The 18,963-nt window shown below is 61.1% G+C and overlaps 1 protein-coding gene across 1 annotated transcript; it reads left to right on the forward strand.

Moving 5' to 3' along the window:
* Positions 1–823: 823 nt before the first annotated feature.
* Positions 824–18,380, forward strand: LOC306638044 (interferon-induced GTP-binding protein Mx1-like). The gene is given in 14 exon segments (XM_079101129.1): positions 824–951; positions 3,102–3,294; positions 4,287–4,364; positions 4,367–4,423; positions 4,769–4,923; positions 5,684–5,822; positions 6,369–6,567; positions 8,176–8,254; positions 10,276–10,398; positions 10,811–10,952; positions 13,566–13,724; positions 14,953–15,029; positions 15,977–16,216; positions 17,860–18,380. Coding segments are annotated over 14 exon segments (1,980 nt in total). The 5' UTR covers positions 824–843; the 3' UTR covers positions 18,091–18,380.
* Positions 18,381–18,963: the final 583 nt, after the last annotated feature.

Raw genomic sequence — 18,963 nt, forward strand, 5'->3', positions numbered from 1 at the left:
GTCTCTGCCCAGTGGGGTCTGCAGTAGTGAGGGAGGAGAGCTGGCCTCTGCAGTCTCCCTGCAGACAGAGGGTGCAGGGTCTGCATCTGGTAGCAAACTTGGGCTGAGAGCTAGGGGTCATGACCATGAGACGCTACCAAGATCCATGTTGGTGGATCTGCTTGGTCCATGACACCCTGCAGCTGGGTGCTCCCAGCAGTGAGGGCAGAAACTAGGGGCAGTACTGAGACTCCCTGTCTGTGCATCCACCCTGATGCGCACACTGATCCTGAAAGGGACAGAGGTTGGTGCTTGCAGACCAAACACACAGGACTTAGCTTTCAGGAATCTCTGTATGAAACAAACAGAAGAAGTCGATGAATTCCCGAAGATCTGCTTTGGTTGGTCCAAGTGAACCCGTGACATGGGGAACAAGCCCTGGGGACCCATGATGTCACCTGATGGTGCACTAAGGCCCACTGAGGCAGCCCTGGCCCTTTTGAGGGTCAGGTGGACGGGGTCTTCTCTATGTGGCCAAGGACCCCATAATTACAGAAGGTGTTTCCAAGTGGGTGGAAGGCGGTGGGTAGAGAAGTTATGCCAATGGACAGAGAGATCGATGGCCTCCTAATCACCCCTCTCCTGCCTGACAGAAGGAGCCCTCCCTCCCTCCCAGAGAGCCAGGGAGGACAGGATGCTGCCCTAGAAGCACAAAAAGCTGGGGCGGGCCAAGGGGCGGTTGTTCTTCCCACGTCTGGGTTATGTTCTTCACCAAGGCGCCATGTTCCCCGGCTAGGGCGTCCAGCTTCACTGGCCCGCACTCTTCCTGTGAAGCACAAGGCGTGACAGGAGTCAACGAAGAAGATGATTCCTCCTCTATCAGAAGTCAATTGTCCTAATCCTGCTGCTGTGGACTCCAACCATCTCTTCCCCAATGGAGATGCTCACATGGCAGAGAAAAGTCAGGCACTGGTAAGTTGCTCTGGTAAGAGGCATGATGTCCTTGTCCTTCCTGTGGCAGGACACTTGGGGCCTCTGCCTGCTCTGCTTGGGCCCAGGTGTGACCACATGTGGACCTGTTGCATTGGCCCACTGTGGTAGGCGCCATGTTGGTCTGGGAGAGCAGGGGAGATGCAGAAAGGCAGGCGTGGGTCTGGGCTGGGCCCATATCCAGGACCCCCTGTGCTGCCCCCACTCCTCATCCTGGATCGGCACGGAACTTCAGATCCTGCGAGGCCACCCTACAACATCCCTTCCTAGGGAAGCCGGGTGGTGTCCATCAGAATGGAGACCTGTTTTGAGGGGACTGAGACCCCTGGACTCTGATCCCAACACCGACCCTTTCAGCTGTGTGAAGTGACAGGTTCCTCCTCTCCTCAGCAGCCTGGCCTCCCAACTCTGATGAGGAACAGAACCGTACTTGCTACTTGAGGCCGAGGAGCGGAGTAGTGCAGCTCCTGCCGGGTCCTCAGGAGGAACTCAGATCTTTTCCGTTATGTGTATTAAATGCTGGCCACCAACCTGCTTCCACTGGACTACGTTCCTAAGCGACATTTAACCATTTTCCACTGATATTAACAGCAGTGTTGAGGTCACGGACAAATACGAACAGTCATCTGAATCTTCATTTCTCTGTTTATATTTATCTGTGTTTCCCTCCCAGATTCCCCTCTGGCTAGGTCGTAACCCTCAAGTGTGGGGCGGGAAGAACTCATACCCAAAATGACTGTCCGTTTTCTGTTACTGTAACCAAACTTCTGAGGTAATCAACTATTGAAAGAGGAAAGGTTAATTCAGTTCACGGTGTCAGAGGTTTCAGTTCACGACAATTAATTGACCTGTTACCTTGAGGGATGCCTTGCCACACGAAGTGGTCCCCTCACGGCTGGGTAACAAAAGAGAGAGAGAGGGAGGACTGGGGTTTCTGCACCCACTTCAAGTATGAAAGTCTCCCCTGGCCCACCTGTTAAACTTCCCAGTACTTCCCAAGAGTTCCCAGGGCACCAGCTCTTCTCCACGTTGCCTCTGGGGGAAGGATCCAAACTGGAAGCTCTCCGCTCACCCCGCTGCTGGGAAGCGGCCGTCTGTCCTAGTCCAGCTGAGCTGTGGGCCTGTGGACCTGCACCTCCACACTAGGTAGACTGCCGGTGGTTCTCCACCTGGGCCCAGGCCACACATCAGCACAGCATGGAGGCACTGGACTGCTGTCCCCAGGCCTCTGCAGCTCAGTCCTGGAGAGTGAGAGTCACAGGCTGAGGCCAGCATCTGCTTCCAGACCCAGGAGCACCTCTCTGGCCCTCTGGAACCGGGTGCTCCCGAGACCACCTGCAGAGCAGCGTTTTTAAATTCTCATGATCATTCCCACAATTATGGCAGCAACCCGGGAGAGGGTGCAGGGGGGCAGGGGTTGCCTTATTGGGCCCCAGACTGGCTCAGGTCTTGGGCACGGGGCTTGAGTTCTCAAAACACAGCCGCTTAATACATCCTCATTAAAACAGAACAAGGTCAGCCACCCTGGCTCCTCTCTGCTCTAGATGGAGGCCACGTGTGCTGGTGGGACATGTGCCCCAGGCCGTCCCTGTGTCCCTCCACTGCTCCAATTTTAGATCCACTCCTGCTTCATTTCAAAGGGATCCTTTTGCTGGGTATAGAAGCCCATGTTGGTGACATTCCTTGAGTATTTTAAACTCAGAGAACCAGGATGGACCCAGGGGAAGAGCAGGTGCTCAGCACAGGGTGCCGCCCTGGACTCCCAACTCAGCGCCAAACACACCAGCACCCAAGGAACGCATGTCTTCCACCTGCGCTGTGGTGTTGAGAACCCCGTGTCCATGTCCTCCTTGGTCCCGTACCGAGCATTCCGTGTGGCTACGCGGCATTTCCTCCTGAGCACAGTTGGGGCAGTTTGATCTAACGCGTGGGTGTATTCTGTGCCTCGTGTTGCGGTCTTCCTGAGAGTCTGGACCTTTAGGATCAGGCTTTGCATCCCGACTGAGGGGTGAGGCAGGATTGCCCCAGTGTTTCCCAGTCCCTTTGTGGGGTTCCAGGGACCATCTGTACTCCTGTTCTCATGGCGATGGCGGGCCTGTCCTGCCACACAGTCTCCTCTGTCACCTCCCCAGGGCTCCGGGAGCCACCTGTGCAGGCAGTACGAGGAGAAGGTGCGGCCCTGCATCGACCTCATCGACGCCCTGCGGGCCCTGGGCGTGGAGCAGGATTTGCCCCTGCCCGCCATCGCCGTCATCGGGGACCAGAGCTCGGGCAAGAGCTCCGTGCTGGAAGCCCTGTCGGGAGTGGCGCTCCCCAGGGGCAGTGGTGAGGACCGCTCTCTAATTATTGCGGCGGGGCACCTGGTGGCTTCCAGAGCCGCTCCCCATTCTCCACGGTTCTGGGGGCTGCAGGTGCGAGGTGAAGGCGCAGTCCTTCCCCTGGGCTTGCAGCTGACCCCTCCTCCTGCGCCCTCACCTCGCGTGGCCTCTCCTCAGCGCGAGATCCCTGGGCCTCCAACCCTTTTGTAAAGGTGCCAGTTAATTGGTCAGGGCCTCCCGGCTGTGAGCCCTGGTGAACTCTGTCCACTCGTGTTGTCTCTTTAGTGGCCCGTCTGCAGTCACAGCCCCGTGGCTGAGCGGCTCAGTGTGTGTGTTGGGGTGAAGAGCGCTGCGTCTCTCACCATCTGGGCACACTGTGGGGGACCGTGTGGGGTCTGCATTGGTGGAGGTCTGAGTGGGTAGCATCCCAGCCCAGATCTGTGTGCACTGGGTGTCTTCCCTGAGCCCGAGACACCAGGTTCCCTGCCACCTGGGGGACAGCGACCGGCACTCTGTAGAGGATGCTGTTTGAGTGCATGGCCAGGGACGCCCGTGAGGGCTCCCGGGAAGGGTCAGACCCGAGCGGTCTCAGGTCACCGTGAGAGGCGTTGGACACCCAGGGTCAGGAGGAGCGCGTGGAAGGGGGTGCGATGCGGCCTGGAGGCAGGAGCGAGTGGGGCGCGTCCTCGGGGCAGCGGGGGCGCCTGCCCATGTTTGGGGGTTCCCGCTGCAGTTTGCCGCCTGAGCTGAGGGCAGTCAGCACATTGGGAGGAGGCAGGACGTCTGAGGAGCTCACGGCTTGGGACCGACGAGCGAAAGTCACTGTGGAGACTGTTGCTCGTGCTCGTGCCTGAGGTCCCCGCAGCCCTGACGCCTCAGGGGCCCAGCGGTCACTGCAGGGCGCGACCAGAGGGTCCTGCTGACGTCTGCCTGTGAGGCATGACCCTGGGGACCACTGGTCCAGAGCAGGGCAGGGTCCTGACGTGAGGGCCCTCCTAGGGATCGTCACCAGGTGCCCTCTGGTGCTGAGAATGAAGAAGCTGGGGCCGGAGGAGGCGTGGCGGGGCAAGGTCAGCTACTGGACGAGGAGGTGGAGCTCTCGGAGGCCTCGCAGGTGGAGGGGGAGGTCAACAAAGGTGAGCCCTGCTCCTTCCTGGTCCCTAAGAAGCGCCCGGGTCGATTCCCGCTCGGGTCTGGGTCCCCAGGCCTCCCCTGTTCTCAAGTTCCTCACTGTCATCTCCTCCCACACCCGGGGAGGGGCAGGCACGCCATCAGCAAGGACTCTGGCTGGGCCTGGAGATGACCAGGTCCCTCAGTAGACAGGCCTGGCCACAGCAGGGAAGTTCCCGTCACCTGCTGAGGTTCCAGTCTCCAGAGGGGCAGCTCCAGACCGGCTGTCCCCAGGCCCCCAGAGCCAGACGGCTGTGGCCCCAGTCTAGTGGCCGCCCTTCAGCTGTCCGGCTGCCCCTCCTCTCCCGCAGCCCAGAACATCATCGCCGGCTCGGGGCTGGGAATCAGCGATGAGCTCATCAGCCTGGAGGTCAGCTCCCCCGGCGTCCCGGACCTGACTCTCATCGACCTTCCCGGCATCACCAGGGTGGCCGTGGGCGACCAGCCTGCTGACATCGGGCGCCAGGTGAGACTCCAGCCTCCATCTGCCTGGGCCCCAACGAGGGGCACTCGTTCGTGCAGCCGGTCCAGGTCCTGGTGGAAGGGGCCGTGTGGGGGTGAGTGTCGGTGGAGAGCCGGTATCAGGAGCTCCTCCCAGTGGGGTGGACACTGCCAGGGACAGGCAGGCTCTGAGGCTCCTGCCTGTGGGAACGCACCCTGCTCTTCCGTTTTCCGACGCCAGCAAGGTGGACACCCCTGGCCATTTCAATTCTCAGAACATCACCTCATCTGCTTTCCTAGAGAAGAAGGGCCCTGGGCGCCTCTGAATGTGAAGGGCGTTGTCTTGAAGTTGATGGCCGCGGGGACGTTGTGTGTCGTAGCTCTCCTGACCCTCCTAGCAGGGCTCTCCGGTGGGTAGAGCCAAGGCCCAGGTGTAGTGACACTTGGTCTCAGTGGCCCTCACCCTGCCAGGGAAGACTCAGGCAGGGCGTCAGCAGTGTGCTTGGTGTGCTGCTTTCCACTGTGACCCAGGATCTGAGGCCTCGGGGACAGTAGGCAGCTGCGGCCTCCCCTGACCCGGGGCTGCACAGTCCACAGGCACCGTTTCCCCTGACTCTGGCTTGGCGGAGCCTCAGGGCTGTGCTTGTGGGTCACTTGCCCACAGTCTGTCTTTGGGGACACCAGTCACAGACCCTCAGTGCCTGAAGCCCCAGTGCGTGTTCTGGGCCTGTCCCTCTGCTTGGCTGTCCCAGTGCCGGGAAGTCACTGCCTCTCGTTTCCTGTAGATCAAGCGACTCATCAGGAAGTACATCCAAAAGCAGGAGACCATCAACCTGGTGGTGGTCCCCAGCAACGTGGACATCGCCACCACGGAGGCGCTGAGCATGGCGCAGGAAGAGGACCCAGATGGAGACAGGACCATAGGTGAGAGGTGGGGCGCTGACCGTGGGAACACGTCCCTGGAGTCCAGGGGAGAGGCTGGCTGGTCAGCCCAGGGCAGGGACCTGCGCGTGACTCAGGAACCTCTCAGGTGTCGGTCCGGTGCCCACCAGGGCTGGGGGATGTGGCCCACGATGGACCCTTCTTGGCCACCTCCTGGCCCCTGAGCCCTCTCCCTTGGGGAGGGTGCTGTGAGCCCAGGGCAGGAGAGGAAGGACCAGCTGCAGTGGAGAGTCTCTGCAGGAGCCAGGCGCTCAGTGAGGGTGAGGCATAGACAGAACAGGGCCCATCCCCCAGGCCTGGGTGCAGAGCCTGGGAGGGCCAGAGCTGCCAGCATGAGGTCCTGTGTCCCGCGGCCTGCCTGCAAGGCTCTGTGCACTGGGGGCCACCTTGCATCTGGGTTCTGCAGGGACCTTGTCTGCCGTCAGTCAGGCTGGGAGGAGGCCTGGGCGTGGTGTCCGGGGCAAGTGCTGTCCTCTCCCTGTGCCTTGGGACCGTGCAGGGTCCCTGACGCCGAGTCCCTGCTGGCAGGAATCCTGACGAAGCCCGACCTGGTGGACAAGGGCACTGAAGACCAGGTGGTGGGCGTGGTGCGGAACCTGGTGTGCCACCTGAAGAAGGGCTACATGATCGTCAAGTGCCGCGGCCAGCAGGACATCCAGACTCGGCTCAGCCTGGCCAAGGCCTTGCAGAAGGAGAAGGCCTTCTTCGAGGACCACCCTCAGTTCAGGTGGGTCGGCCGTGCTTCCCCGGGCCCCGTCCCAGAAGCAGGCGTCAGTCCCGTGGGGAAAGTCTCTAGGCTAGAGCAGGCGCTGGCGCGGCGGGTGCCTGCACGGGAGCCGGTGCCCGTGAGCTGTGCGCACCCGGCACTGCGGCAGCACTGTCCTGGGCAAGCAAGGGGACCACGGAGTGCTGCCCCAGGTCAAGGACGTACAGAGGCCGCTTGCTGAGGTCCTCAAGCAACGCGGTGCTGGAACCGGAAGTGGGACACGGGAAGAACAGAGCCAAACAGACAGCCCAGAAGTGGACACGGGTGGCCGTGTACCTGACGCACGATCAGTGCCATTCGCACATGAGCGAGCCAGGGGCTGTCAGTCCAGGCCCTGGAGTGTCGTGTGACACCCGGGAAACCCGAATGGGGACGTCCCTGCCTCGTCAGAGCAACACGAGCATCAGCTGAGTCAGTGGGGGACGCGCATCCCTGCTGAGCGTGGCGGCCCTCTGCAGGCAGGGTGAGCAGTGCGTCTCCAGGGAGGTCCTTCCAGGATGGAAGAGTGACCCACGGCCGCAGTGTGGAAGGGAGAGCCAGGAGCCGAGCGTGTTGTCCTCATTTCCCGGGAGGCTGCAGGGGCTCCCGTGGAGTGACAGGGCTGTCCCAAGTGGCTGCCCAGGTGCACTCTGTGCTGCACCCACAGCAGCCAGAAGGCGAGAAGCCACCATCTGAGGAGCGAGGTGCGCAGAGCAGGCAGCCGTGTGCAGGAGGTGGTCTTCCCGTTCTGGTCAGAAGGCAGGAAGCCCCTCCTGCTGCCACATGGCTGGACCTGGAGGACACCAGGCTGGGGGGAAGAGCCTGTGGTGACAGACCAAGGCTCAGCGTCTGCAGCATACGAGGTCCCTGCAGCCAGCCGTCCACACCACAGGGAGGAACCGCCTGGACAGGGAGAGGTGGGAACGGGGCTTGGCGTTGGGTGGGCAGCGTTCCAAACAGGAGAGTCTGGGGGAGGTGGCCGTGGTCGAGAGCAGGGTGGAAGGCCCGCTGGAGAAAGCTCAGACCACACGGCATGTTTTGCACACCTGGGAAACGGACATGGGTGGACAGTAGTTTGGGTGAGGGATCCCCACACCTGCCACCTGTCACCGTGTCACGGCTCACCTGTGAGCACAAGCCTGGCTTCACTGGGAGACGCTGCTGCCTCCTCCCTCCCGTGAACAGGGTTCTGTTTCCCGTCCTGGGCCAACTGGGTCCCCGGGTACGCGTTTGTCACGTGGGTGTGTAAATAGGCTCCATGTATGTGCACTCAGCACTGTGTTCACACCTGGTACTCACGGAAGTGTGTGTGTGTGCACTGTGGAGTGTGTCAGGTGTGCACGTGGACGTCTTGGAGACCAATCCTAGAGTTGGAAGTCTTGAGACTCATGTACGTGCTGGGCTTGAAGGGACAGTTCCCGCCCCTGCGGCCACACCCGAGCTGACCCACACGCAGCAGAGTGGTGTCTGATCCAGCTCTGAGCCTGGCTTACGCGCCAGCTGTCTGCCGTTCTGTTGGGATGGAGGCCCCTGAGTCTGTCCCGCCCTGCCTGTCCACGTGTCCATGGACGTTCTCCTCTCCTCTCTCAGGGTTCTGCTGGAAGAAGGAAAGGCCACAATTCCCTGCCTGGCGGAGAGACTGACCTCTGAGCTCATCGCACACATCTGTGTAAGCGGAGCCCCTTGCCTCTGTGGGGGGTCCCATGCAGCCAGCAGAGCCCCCGTCTGGGGACGGTCCAGTGCCACAGGCCTCTAAAGCCTTCTCTGCACTCACTGCCACTGTGCTTTGCGGGGTGACTCCAGCACCAGCAGCCGGTGCTGGGATGCAGCCGGCACCCTGGCTGTGAGTCCATCTGTCCTGCGCTTGAGGTGTGGGTGTTCTTGGGAGCTGGGTTCCACGTGGGTCCCGGGAGAAGCCGCGTGGGCTGCTTCCTGACTCGGCAGAGCATCCAGCGCACACCCTAGTTCTCAGCCATCGGGGCCCCTCAGCCAGCGTGGACGTGGGCGGCAGACCTGTTGGAGAGCTGCTCACGCCTGGCACAGAGTCTCAGCAGAGTCTCGTCATGCTGCTCAGCACAGCGTTCAGGGTCTTCCCAGAGGCCTGGGTGCAGGGGAGAGCGGGCGATGTCTGTGGACCCGGGTCATGAGGCGGAGCTCCCCGGGGCCACCTTCGTGCCGGCTGCCCGCCTAGAGCCACCTGGGGACTCATCTTGGCCCCTGCGCTGTCAGGCTCCTAAACCCAGCTGACCTTTTCTTCACTGGGTCGGCGTCCTTGAGGCCCAGGGTGAGTGTGAGTGTCCCATCAGCTGGCTTCAGACGCTGCATGTCCCTCAGCCAGTGCTCCACGTGGCAGAGGGTGCTGAGGTCCCAGCCTGCATCCCCGTGCTGCAGTGGGTGAGGAGCAGGTGCCAGGCAGCCCCCCTTTTATTTTATTCATTTTTCACTTTTTAAAAATAGGATTCTTGGGCTGGGGTCATAGCTCAGTTGGTAGAGTGCTTGTCTTGCAAGCACAAGGCCCCGGGTTCAATCCACAGCACAGCAAAAAAAAAAAAAAAAAAAAAAAAATAGGATTCTTGTATTCTGTATTTTGCGTTGGACATTAAGTGATTTATTTACAGTATGAAATATATCAAATACAGAATATGGTTCCTAGACACGCACACTAACTAGGTCGGTTTTTCTTTATTTGCTTCAGTCACCCCCCCCCTTTTTTCTAACCAGTCTCCCTTTTTAATAGTTATTTTCCCATATACATGATAGGGGAGTGCATTTTGATTTATTTTATATGCATGAAGTGTAGCCTCGCTTTCCATGGTTGTACGTGATGTGGAGTTACACTAGTCACGTATTCCTACGTGAACGTAGGAAAGTGACCTCCAGTCCATTCTACTGTCTTTCCTATTCCTGCCCCCTCCCTTCCCTTCATTCCCCTTTGTCTAATCCAATGAACTTCTGTTGTCTCCCGCCCCTTACTGTGTGTTAGCACCCACATATCACAGAGAACATTTGGCCTTTTTTTTTATTTGCTTATTTCACTTAGCATGATAATCTCCAGTTCCATTCATTTACCGGTGAATGCCATAATTTATTCTCCTTCATGGCTGAGTAATACTCCACTGTGTACATGTAGCACATTTTCTTTATCCGTTCTTCTGTTGAAGGCACCTAGTTTGACTCCATAGGCTCGCTATTGTGAGTTCAGCTGCTAGGAACATGGGTGTGGCTGCGTCACTGTGGAATGTTCATTTCAAGTCCTTTGGGAATAACCGAGGTGTGGGACAGCCTCAGCCACCATGTAGGAACAGAAGTCCCTGCTCGCTTTTCCCCTGTTGAGAACAGCATCTAAGTGTGAGAAATCTCAAGCTGGTCGAGCTGCAGCATTTTCAGATCAACGAGAGGGTGGATCTGTGTGACTTGCTGCAGATCCAGAGCTCACGGTCAGAGGCAGAAGCAGTGGCGCCTTGGCGGCTCCTGGGGAACAGGAACCACGCGCAGTGGGCGCCTCCATGGGGCTCATGGGCTGCGTGTGCAGGAGCAGGAAGTGGGCAGCCCGGTGGCAGGGGATGCCCCTGCCGTGTCTCTCCGCACAGGAGTCTTTAGAGGACGTCGGGATGTGGCGTGTGCCGTGCAGCCACCCGAGGCCTGGTGTTCATTCCCAGTCCGTCTTCCTTCATCCCATTGTCTTCCCAGAAATCCCTGCCACTGCTGGAAAATCAAATAAAGGAAAGTATCCAGAAGGTGACCGAGGAGCTGAAAGCCTTTGGCGTGGACGTCCCAGAGGAGGAGAGCGAGAGGACGTTCTTCCTGATAGACGTGAGTGCTACCTGGGCCTCGTGGGGCAGGTCCCGCTGGTGTCCACACGGGAGGCTGAGTCCCATCTGCTGCTGTCCTCACTCCCAGCAGGCCATCCCCGGCTCTCTGCCCACTTGGTCCCTGAAAGGGGGCAGGGATGAGGCGGTGGTCAGGGCGTGGAGGGTGTGTGCAGGCAGGGGCGACAGGGGAGGTCCCACTCTGTCCTCTGCTCTGTCAGGGGCTCTGGCCAGGGTCCTGAAGGTGGGCACGGCAGGGTGGGACCTCCTGGTACCAGAACCGCCTGACCCCTTAGTCCAGAGTGGCCCAGGATGGGGACAGTCTCTCCCGCGCCCAGCACAGACAGGACCTCCAAACACCTGGGCTCCTGTTTTTGAAGTGTCTCTGCTCACACTGGTGTTGTCCTTTTTTGCAGAAAATTAATGCATTCAATCAGGATATCAATGCTGTAGTACAAGCAGAGGAGGTTGTCGGGCCAGACGATATCCGGCTGTTTACCAGGCTCAGAAAGGTGTTCCACAAATGGAGTACCTTGATTGAAGAGAATTTCAAAAAAGGTGGGTGTGCTGGTGTTTGTAAGCAGTGGAAACTCAGTGCTCACTGTTCTGAGTGTGTGACTTCCCAGATCCAGGCGCCAGCAGATTGGGGGACTGGTTCCAAGATGGCGCCATCAGCTGTGTCCTCACGGGGAAGCAGAGGCCCAGCTCCCTCTGGCCCTTTTTCTAGGGCAGGCATCCAGCTCTTGGGGTCCGAGCCCTCAGGATCTGAAAGACCCAGCTTAGCGCCACCACATTGGAAGAGAAATTTCAACATATGAACTTTGGAACATGTTTGGCCGTGTCAGTGAGGCAAGGCCTGGTGGTAGACAGGAGCATTGGGCTGAGACAGGGGAACAGATCCCAGCAGTGAGGATGGCTGGAAGGGGCAGCTAGCGAGAAAGGAGCCCAGCTGCGCTGCTCCGTGTTGCTGAACCCAGGCCCCGAGCATTGTGACTGGGTTCAAGGACACCTGTAGAGCAGGAGGATCTATTGGCCCCAACGCTTCCCAGCTCCCAGAGGAGTCATCCTGCCTCCGAGTGAGTGGGCACACAAGGTGCAGCTGGCTGTCCCTGCTCCCAGGTGCCACTGCTGGCCAAGGCCTGCCCATCCGATTCACTGGCCTCTGTCTTTGGATTTCACTGTGGCAGCAGAGAAACAGAATCACACAGCGTGCAGGATCCACCTGTGGACGCCCAGCCCTCCTACAGGACTCTGGAAAGGGAGAGGGGGTTCTGGACCCACCTTTCCATAGGCAAGGACCTCACAGAGGAGGCTTGATCTGCGTGCAGTGGCCGAGGGCAAGTCCACGTGACCCGCTCTCCCTGCAGGAACTTAATGTGGCTCCCACCTTGGCTTTGAGTAGGGAACCTGGGAAAGGCAGTGCTGGTTTCCGTGTGGGCCCCTCGGAATCCACGGGTCCCGGAGTTGGTTGGGATCCGAAGCAGCGGCCTTCGGTGGAGAACCACATGGGGTTCATTAGGGGACAGCGACTCACCACACCGCTATGCCCACACTGTCAGCCCTGCAGTTCCAGAGAGCAGAGGCTGATCCCTGCTCTGGGTGTGTCCTCAGGTCAGGGAGGGCCACCGCCCACTTCCAAAGGGAAATCATTTGCAGTCCCACGCGTCTGAAAAGCAGTGTCCGGTAGGTAGAGAACACAGCTCCTGGACTTCGCACGGAAAGTCAGATAATCAGGGAGGACGTGGGGAAGGCTGGGAAGAGACAACCTGAAGAATATCCAGAACGGCCAGCAGCCACCTGAAATGAGGTCCCAAGAACCCCAGGGAGAGGCCACTTCACAGCCACTGGACAGACAGGAAGCCCTCACGCACTGTGGGTGGAGAAGGAGAGGAAGCAGCTGTCTCGGATGATGGTCTGACAGTCCCTCAGGTGACCAGCACTTCCACCCTGGGTCCACACTCCAGGCCTGGAGACCCACGTCCACACAGGAACTCGAGCAGCAGGGGTCATCGCAGCAGCTCAGGGGTCCTCATGTGGTGTCCTCTGCCTCTGCCTGTCCCGATCTCGTCTGTGTGACACATCAGGGTGGACGACAGCTCACAGGACCCCCTTACTTACGTCCGTCGCCTGTTTTAAGACCCTGTCCACCCACAGTCATATTCTGAGGCCTTAGTTGTGGGGACCCCCACCCGGATACCCGGGGTTTCCCCAGCTGCACACACTGTAGGATGGGAAATTCTCAGTCTGGGGCTGAAGGTGTGACACGTGCTGAACAGGCTGGACCTCGGACACGCCCTGCAGCTGCAGGAAGCAGTCCCCTTGGGCCACACTCCTGCGTCAAATTCTATGAAGTGTCCAGAGCGGGCAGAGCTGTCCGTCAGCCAGTGCGTGGTGTCTGCAGGGACTGGAGGTTGGGCACACGGGGGAGGGACGGTGAGGCCTGAGGCTTCCTCCTTGGGAGGGCCACGCCCTGGACTTAGTTGCGGTGGGGGTTGGGCAGCCGTGGGATACGCTGAAAACCACAGGACTGTCCACTTGACAGGGTGATTTGTGTTACATGTGAGCTGATCTCAGAAAATTCCACGGGAAATCCCTGACCAGGGAGGCCCCCAGAGAGCAGCTCCTCCAGGGGAGGCTGGGCCTCTGAGGCTGCACCCTGAGGCGTGTCCCACTCGGGGACCTTGGGGGCACTGTGCGAGGAGAAGCTGAGCATCCTGCCTAATGCCCAGTGCCACCGTGCCTGGCCCCAGCACTCAGGTCCCTCACCCGTCATCCACCTGATGATGAAACTCTGCGGCCACAGCCCAGGAGCACCTGGTGGGCAGATGGCTGCAGCTGGCACCAGGGTGGTTTCTGCCCCAGAGGCCCTGGGGTCCCAGGCGGGAGGAGATGTATCATCCTCCCTTCTCCCTGGCACAAGGGCAGCAGGTTGACGGTGACCCCGGCAAGAGCTTTGTCCAGGACCCCAGCCCTGAGATCCCGCGCTGGCCGATGCTCCCTTCCCTCGGGGCTCCCGGGAGTTGCAGGAAGCCTCTTTCTGCAGCCTGGAGGGTCCTCCGTTCCCAGTGGACGTTGGTGTGAACCCCTTTGGTCCGCTCGGGTTTCCCGACAGCCAGTGGGGTGTGCGGACAACCTGCCGAGGGCTGTGCGAACCAGCTCGTCCTCCCGCAGGCTATGGCACTCTGCACAGAGAAATCAGGAAGTTTGAAAATCAGTACCGCGGCCGAGAGCTGCCGGGATTCGTGAACTACAGGACGTTTGAGACGATCATAAAGGAGCAGCTCAAATCCCTGGAGGAGCCGGCCGTGGACATGCTGCACACGGTGACGGGTGAGTGTCCCGTGTCACCTTCTGGCATTCACTGCTCAGGCAGGAGGGGAGCCAAGCCGGGGCCCAGATTGACATCCGGGGCAGGTTCCCCAGCAGCCCGTGGTCTGGAGCCCAGACGCCAGCCTGCTGTTGGGCTCCCTCGGTCACTGCCAGGCTAGCCCAGAGCCCTGGTTACTGCCCATGCCCCCAGTCTGTCCCCAAGTGCCTGCGGCCATCAGAAGCCCATCCCTGTCTGTTCCTCAGGGCCTGCCCTGTCCTCCGGTGGGCCATCCCAGGTCCTGAGAACATGCCCCTGCCCTCTGCTGCTTCATGGTGAGGGTGTCGAAGAGGACACGGGGCTTCTGCAGTGCCCAAGTGGCCGTGCCACCTCCTGGCCCAGGGTGGGTGTGTCAGAACTCAGACCCTCAGGTTTTGGGGAGGACTCCTCACCAGGCCTGGCTGATGCCTGGAGCCCCAGCACCGCTTCCCTCCCTGGAGGGTGGGGTGGTGGGGATGGTGGCCGTTCCAGCTCCTAATGCCCGCTTGTCCTCCTGGTGACCAGCCGTCATCCTGAACCTGCCTGTGCCCACCCAGAGTTGCTCAGTGGGGCAAGAGATGCTCCGCTCAGGCAGGAAGCCCCAGCCTGTGGGGCTGGAGCCAAGCCGTTTCCCTCTGCCACCCTGCCCCTGGCCCACGCTGTGGTCACTGTCCTTCCAGAGCTCTGCGTTGGTGCCCCTGAGAGGAGGGTTGGGTGCAAGGCCATTTGCCCATCGAGAGCAGGTGGTAGCATCCAGGAGCCGCCTGTCCTCCCACAACTGTGCGTGCTCAGTTCAGTCTGTTGAGGATGAAGGCCTTGGGCCTGGGACAAGTAGGAGCCTGGGAGGATGGGGGATGGCATTGCGTGCTCCATGCAGGAGAGGTGGCGGGAGTTTTATTGAAGCCCGCCGTCCTTCCTGCGTCTCCTGCCGAGCGGATGATGTGGTCGTGCAGAGTCCCTTGATGAACTTCAGCCGGATGCGACAGGTTCATCATTAGTATGACTCGATTAGGGCCCCCCAAATCCATCTTTGAAGCTGAGCTCAGGAGGTGGAGTGGAGGCAGGGCCGGGGAGGCTGAGCTTCCTGCGAGGCCCGGGGGTCGAGGCCCTTCCTCGGCAGCCTGGGCCCGTGCTGTCCCGCGCCTCCGGCCCTCTGCCCACCCCCGGGGCACCTGCCCCCACCCCTGAGAACTGCGTTTCCTCCTTGATCAGATATGGTCCGACTCGCCTTCATAAATGTTTCCGAAAAGAACTTTGCTGAATTCTTTAACCTCCACAAGACCGCCAAGGTGAGACGAAGCCGCGTTTTTCAGCGGGACCCCCAGGGCTGAGGCCGGGAGGCGTCCCTGTGCATTAAGGCCGCTCCGCTGCCTCCTTGGCTCTTGAGGCGGTTCCTCCACCTGGCTGGCGAACGTCCTGATGAGGCCACCAGCCAGGTCAGGTCGAGCCGGAGGAGAGCAGCAGGGAGGGTGAGAGGTCAGATCCCAGCCTGTGACATCAGGGAGGGAGCCTCCCTCAGCGCCGAGGTCACAGAGTAGCCCATGTCCTCAGCGACAGCAGAAGGCGCATCTGTGGAGAGTGGGCAGAGCGCGAGGAGGGAGGCAGACCCCTGGTGCCCAGGGGACAGGCGTGGCCCCAGGCCAGGTCACGCCCTGGCTCCAGGCACCGCTGGGACTGCAGCTCAGCCCTTCTCCAGCCAGGGGCCTGGAGTGGGCCGTCCCCGAGCCTGTGTCCCTCCCATGGGGCACGTGTGACCTCCCTGGCAGGGGTGATGGCGAGGGGTACCTGCTGGGGACAGACCCCACTCTGAGCAGCTGGTGGCTCTGAAGAGCTGGTGTCAGCAGCTTTCCTGGCTGGCTCCTTCCTCCCGGGCTTTCTCCAAAGCCCAGACGTGACGTGTGTGGGAAGCAACTGGCCACATGTGACCTCGGGTCCCTGTGGGACCTCTGGCGGACACCCTGTCCTCCCCAACGTCCAAGCCCATGAAGAAGCAGAGGACAACATGGGTTCTGGCTGAGGACGGGCCAGCAGGGCCCCGGGGTGGGGTGCTCAGTGGCTCCGGCTCCCAGGGCCTTCCTACCTGGGGACCAGGCCTGGTGAGCAGGGGTGGCCCAGCTGCCCAGGCAGAGCTGCTTCCACCCACCTTGGTGACCCAGGCTCACGGGCGTGTCAGTGACCAGCCGTCCACTGGGCGGGCGGCTCGGTGGAGGGAGGTTGAGCTGTGCCTCTCGTGCAGTCCCAGATTGAGGACATTAAGGCAGAACAAGAGAAGGAAGCGGAGAGGTCGATCCGGCTGCACTTCCAGATGGAGCAGATCGTGTACTGCCAGGACCAGGTCTACCGGGGGGCGTTGCAGAGCGTCAGGGAGCAGGAGGCGGAGGAGGACAAGAGCAGAAAGTCAGGCCCGAAGTCGCCCGGCTCCGCCGAGGACTCGTCCGTGGCTGAAATCTTCCAGCACCTCAGCGCCTACAGCAAGGTGCGTGTGCCAGGGTCTCTGTCCTGGGGCCCTGTGGTTCCTTTCCCTCCTTTCCCAGAGTCTCTCTGTAGGACATCACCTGTGAGGAGACCATCAGCCTGCTCCACCTTCCATCCTAGGGGAGCCTCCCTGGAGCAGCTCAACCTCAGATGGGCAGAACCAATTGTGGCTTAGAACCAGTGTAATCTGGCTTCCTCTGGCTGTGTGTCCCTGGCCCAGTTGCTTAACCTCTCTGAGACTCAGATTCTTCTCTGTGAGATGCTCTCTCCTGATGGTGAATGTTCTGTGAGAGGTGTGTGGGCCAGTCCCATGGTGCAGGGTTGGCATGTCTTGGTGGCCCCTCAGGGAGATCATCTCCTGGAGACGCCTGCTTGGCCAGGGCTGCCTGTTGCTACTCATGTGAGGTCCCCAGGGACAATTCCCCAAGCTTGTGGGACAGGAGCATCTGTGGAGAGAGGCGATGGCCTCCTGGTCTCCAGCCTCCCTGCTCTGGGTGCTGTCCGGCAGAACTTCTCCATCCAGCCGTCCTCGCGACTGGCAAGCTGTCTGGCATCCGCTGTGTGTAGCAGGCCTGGGCACCAGGCTGAGGCCCCAGGCAGCCCATGATTCTGGTGGAGCCCACTGGGGCAGAGCAAGGCTGGAATCCAAGGCCAGTCCCTGAACCCCGCGCTCAGACCCAGGGGGAGCCAGTTAGGGCGCCAGAGTGCACAGGCCTGTGTGGAAGCGGGAGGCTGAGCCAGCCTCCTGGTGCTTGTCAGGCTGGGCCAGTCAGATGGGACCAGAGGGGAGCGGCCGAAGAGGTCAAGGCCTGGCCCGTGACTGGCCAGTGATTGCACAGCTGGAAAGGGGGCCAGGCTGAGTGGAGGCCTCGGCTGGGGTGCCTTCTCAGGGACGCCGGTTTGCTCCAAGCCCTTTCAACTGATTGGATGAGGCCCACCTGTGTGGAGAACCATCTTTACTTAGGGCAGCTGTGGCCCAGCTAGAGCTGGACGCTTGCACACCCACCCCAGCATGTCCCCCGAGTGCCCCTGCCTGCAGCTCCTGTCCCCTCCTGCACAGCAGCCTGGGCCCTGCCCAGGCACCCTGCATCCCAGAGAGGGAAACTGAGTCTCAGCGAGGTGGCAGGACTGGCCAAGCCCAGTGCATGCGATGTCCTGAGGTCAGCCTGTAAAGGAAGGGGAGCCCTAGGCTGACGGGTGGGCTGGGACGTGGAGGGTCCCTGGAGACTGACAGCGACTCCTGTCTCCCGCTCCCTCTGGGCCTCTCCCCGCCCGGCCTCGTTGCTGCCAAGAGCTTGAGGCTCGATGAACAGGCAACTGTGACCTTGGCAGAGGAGCCGTGAGGGGTTTGGAATGGGGTTGTGCCATGTGCAGCCTGGTTCAGGCACCTCTGCCCTCTTCCATGGAGGATGCGCCCCGCTGGGGACACTGGTCCCAGCTCGTCCCCAGACGCCTGCTGGGTCTTCTCTGCCCTGTGCAGGGCTCCCTATGCCCCCAGCACAGGACGCTGTCGGGCGGAGCCCAGGCCAGGGCCCCCACCTGCCAGGTCTGGCCATGAGATCTGGCCCTCCAGTGGTCCCGAGCGAGGTCAGCGTCCCCTGCTCGCGCCTGTCCTGGCCCTCTGTGACCGTCCCTCCCTTCCAGGAGGCTCACAACCGCATCTCCAGCCTGGTCCCCTTGATCATCCAGTTCTTCGTCCTGAGGACGTTCGGCCAGCAGCTGCAGAAGGCCATGCTGCTGCTCCTGCAGGACAAGGAGGCCTGCGGCTGGCTGCTGAAGGAGCGCAGCGACACCAGCGACAAGAGGAAGTTCCTCAAGGAGCGGCTCTCGCGCCTGAGCCAGGCCCGGCGCCAGCTGGCCAAGTTCCCTGGCTAACCCGCCGCACCCACCCTGAGCTCGGCACGGGGGTGGCCGTCCTCTCCTGGCGGCTCCCTGACAAACTGAGGCAGGGGATTGCTGAGCCAGGCTGCCCAGGCCAGGGCTCTGCTGGCTCTGGGAGAGGGTCAGGGGCCCTGGAGCCTGTGTTCCCAGTGGTGAGGAGCCCCTCAGCTCAGGCCAGGAGGGCCCAGCGCCCTGCCAGCTGCTTCCTGGTCGACCGTCCTGTGGAGCCCGTGCTGCCGTGGGCAGGGAGGCTAGTGGGGTGTCTACCTGTCCCTAATAAACTCTGCTGCTGGCTCGTCTCTGACAGGCTTTGTACCTGGGGACCCTGGGTGCGCAGGAGGAGGGCCGAGGGGCCAGGACCTGTCCTGCAGCTGCCCTCCCCGGGGGCAGGGAGGCGGGAGGACACACAGGGTCCTGCTGCTTCCTAGAGGCAGCCGGAGGGGGCCAGCTGGAAGAGACCAGAGTGACAGCCTGGGCGTGCCTGGCCTCAGGTGTGTCACTGGGTACCTGCTGGCCACTGGCCTGCATTGAGGCCCTGGGTGCAGAGAAGCGGGGGCTCTGCTGGGCTCTTCAGAGGGAGCCCTGTTCCTCAGGGATGTCTGGGCCCTCAAGAGAAGGCGGGGACAGATCCAGACCCTGGCCAGGACCTGCCAGCAGAGGGCAGTGTCTAGGCCTCGCAGGCCGGACAGTCCAGCTGGGGCCTGGGGTCCCTGGCGGCCACAGCCCAGTGGTCTCCCCAAGCTCTGCTGCTCCTGCAGAGCAAGGGGCTCAGGCCACACTGGACCTGCTGTCGGGGTCGGGTGGGGCTGGGTGCTGGCCCGCCTCTCCCATGTCCACCCCACCCCAGGTCTCCTCTGACCTGGGCAG

The sequence above is a fragment of the Sciurus vulgaris genome, assembly GCF_902686455.1.
Source record: "Sciurus vulgaris genome assembly, chromosome: 10".
Lineage (NCBI taxonomy): Eukaryota > Metazoa > Chordata > Mammalia > Rodentia > Sciuridae > Sciurus > Sciurus vulgaris.